Here is a 2,410-nt window from a genome sequence, read left to right on the forward strand (position 1 = left end):
AGTCGAAGGATGATATAATAATTGCTCAAAGTACAACTGGCAAGCAAAACTCCACGAAGGAGCAATTGTCGAAAAATATGAAAGGATTCATGGTGCTTGTTAGCAACAGTGAACTCAGGAGGAGGCTTTGTATTACAAATTTCTCTTGGATGACTGCCTCCCTGACTTACTACGCTTTAGGTAACCTTTTCATAAAAACGAATTTCATATTTGCTGTAATTGATAAGAAATATTATAATTTTAATTAATCTCAGCATTGAACGTGAACAATTTCTCGACGGACCGGTACATTTACGTGGTAGTGATGGGTTTAACTGAGATACCAGCTTACCTGATACCGACTCCAATCCTGATGGTCATGGGACGCCGACCAGGAAGTGCGTCCTTATTCATAATCGCAGCGTTCTGTTTGCTATGCATTCTAGCAATACCAACTACGGACAGTACTGCGATTATGGTTATATCGCTGATTGGAAGGTTCAGTGCGTCCGCTGCTTACGGCATTGCTATTCTCTACAGCTCCGAACTGTTCCCAACAGTGAGTCCAACGTACTTACGACCACAGAATCATCATACATGATCAGAATTATAAAAATAAATGTCACGTTCTGGATGATAATTCTATTTTATTGATTGTTTGAACAGGTCTGTAGAAATTCTGCGGTTGGTACGAATTCCGCAATGTCGCACGTCGGAAGCGTGGCCGCGCCTTACGTGGCTGATTTATTAGGAGCTGCGATCTGGTGGGGTCCGACTACTCTATGCGGTTGTCTCGCGCTATTAGCAGGCCTGCTCTGCGCTATATTACCGGAAACGCGTGGCAGGCCATTGGCGAACACCATCGATGAGGAAATCACTGACCAACGGGACAACGTGTCTGTACACAACTGTTGCAAGTGCAACTGAGCTCAGGTCTGAGTTCAGGTCACCTCCAATGTCCAACTCACACTCTAATTCAGGGCTTCTTAAACTTTTGTCATTCACGACCCCATTTATGATTGCGAGTTACCATTACAGTCGTCAAAATTTTGCTACGCGACCCCATTTGGGGTCGCGACCCATAGTTTAAGAAGCCCTGCTCTAAACCATTTATTAAAAATTCGTTTAGGAATCTAACTGCTATTAAAACTTTTCTGATCATGACTTGATCTCGTCATTAACATGAATTTCCTGTCATTCTCCTGGGGATTAAGACGCGCTGATCAGTTATGCCGTAGGCCGTGTATGGGGGTGGTCCCTTTAAACGCACGACAGAAAGCAGGAATTGGATCATCGATTAGAGACGGTCAATTATGGAATCGCGTCGGGCAGACATCACACGAGTAATTCGACGCTTCCAGCTGGAATATTACTGCCAGGAATGCGGATGGTTACCAAGCCGCGCGCACCGTACCGAAATATAATTAGGTAACGTCGATAAATGAAAAGCATTCGGTACGGGGCTCACGTAGCGTCAATGCGATTTTGAGTCGGCTCTTCGAAACAATTAAATATTCTATTATTGGTGACGGAGACCAACGGATACAGAGAGATTTTCGGTATCCATTAGCGACCGGATGCAACGAGCTTCCGTGGCGCGTAAGAGTATTAGTATCCTTCGCAGGGGACATGCTTTTTCTTTAATTTCGTTATAGGTCACAAATGTTTACTACGAATTTATGCTTTTATCATAGATGAAATATACGAGGAAATCTGTCCTTTATGGACTTCCGTGTCTCATGTTCGACTGTTATTCCGGCACGAAAATTATAAGAGAGGATGATCCCGGATTTAAAAATTCAGAATTGTTCATCTGGTGAAAGATTATGAAATAGAAATGACAAAATCGTTTTCCCTGCCCATTATAATTTAGCCATTATCACAGTACATTATATTTGAAGCACTCTTGAAATCTCACTAAGAGAGTTGGTAAAAGAAAGTATTATTTTGGAAAGTCTAAACAACAAAGAGCTCATATATTATAGAAGACAAATAATAACACACTTTTAATTAAGTTAAAAATTTCTTTCTTTAATTTGTTTCATTTCCTATCATAGTGATTGCCAGGATTACTTTCTATAATAATCTCTTGATAACTGTGTCAGTGACAAGGAAATTATAATAAGGCTTTAGATCTCCACAGAACAAAAAACAGTAAAAATACATACGTTAATAGATCATCTCGTATCCGTGCTTTTATTTGAACTAACGTAATGATAATACCACAAATCACTACCAAACCGTTGTATAATCTATGAATTAGACCATAACGTAAATTATGCAACAATCGAAATGTAATTGGCATTGCTTAATTTTTCATTATTTTCATAATGTATATTCGGTTTCCTACGTTATTAATTGTACAAGGCGTAACTGAATTATTGCGGGTTGCAGTTATTAATTACTACATGTACTAAGAATTTATTAATTG

At 39.7% G+C, this 2,410-nt stretch overlaps 1 protein-coding gene across 1 annotated transcript; it reads left to right on the plus strand.

The window, feature by feature from the left end:
• Positions 1-5: 5 nt before the first annotated feature.
• Positions 6-1,088, plus strand: LOC108631365 (solute carrier family 22 member 16-like; the record flags this gene model as incomplete). Its single annotated transcript, XM_018035217.2, has 3 exons — positions 6-180; positions 255-538; positions 646-1,088. Coding segments are annotated over 3 exons (720 nt in total), but the record flags the coding sequence as incomplete, so codon positions are not given.
• Positions 1,089-2,410: the final 1,322 nt, after the last annotated feature.

Source organism: Ceratina calcarata, unplaced genomic scaffold (assembly GCF_001652005.2).
Source record: "Ceratina calcarata isolate Rehan_Ccalc_2016 unplaced genomic scaffold, ASM165200v1 scaffold884, whole genome shotgun sequence".
In the NCBI taxonomy this organism is placed as follows: Eukaryota; Metazoa; Arthropoda; class Insecta; order Hymenoptera; family Apidae; genus Ceratina; species Ceratina calcarata.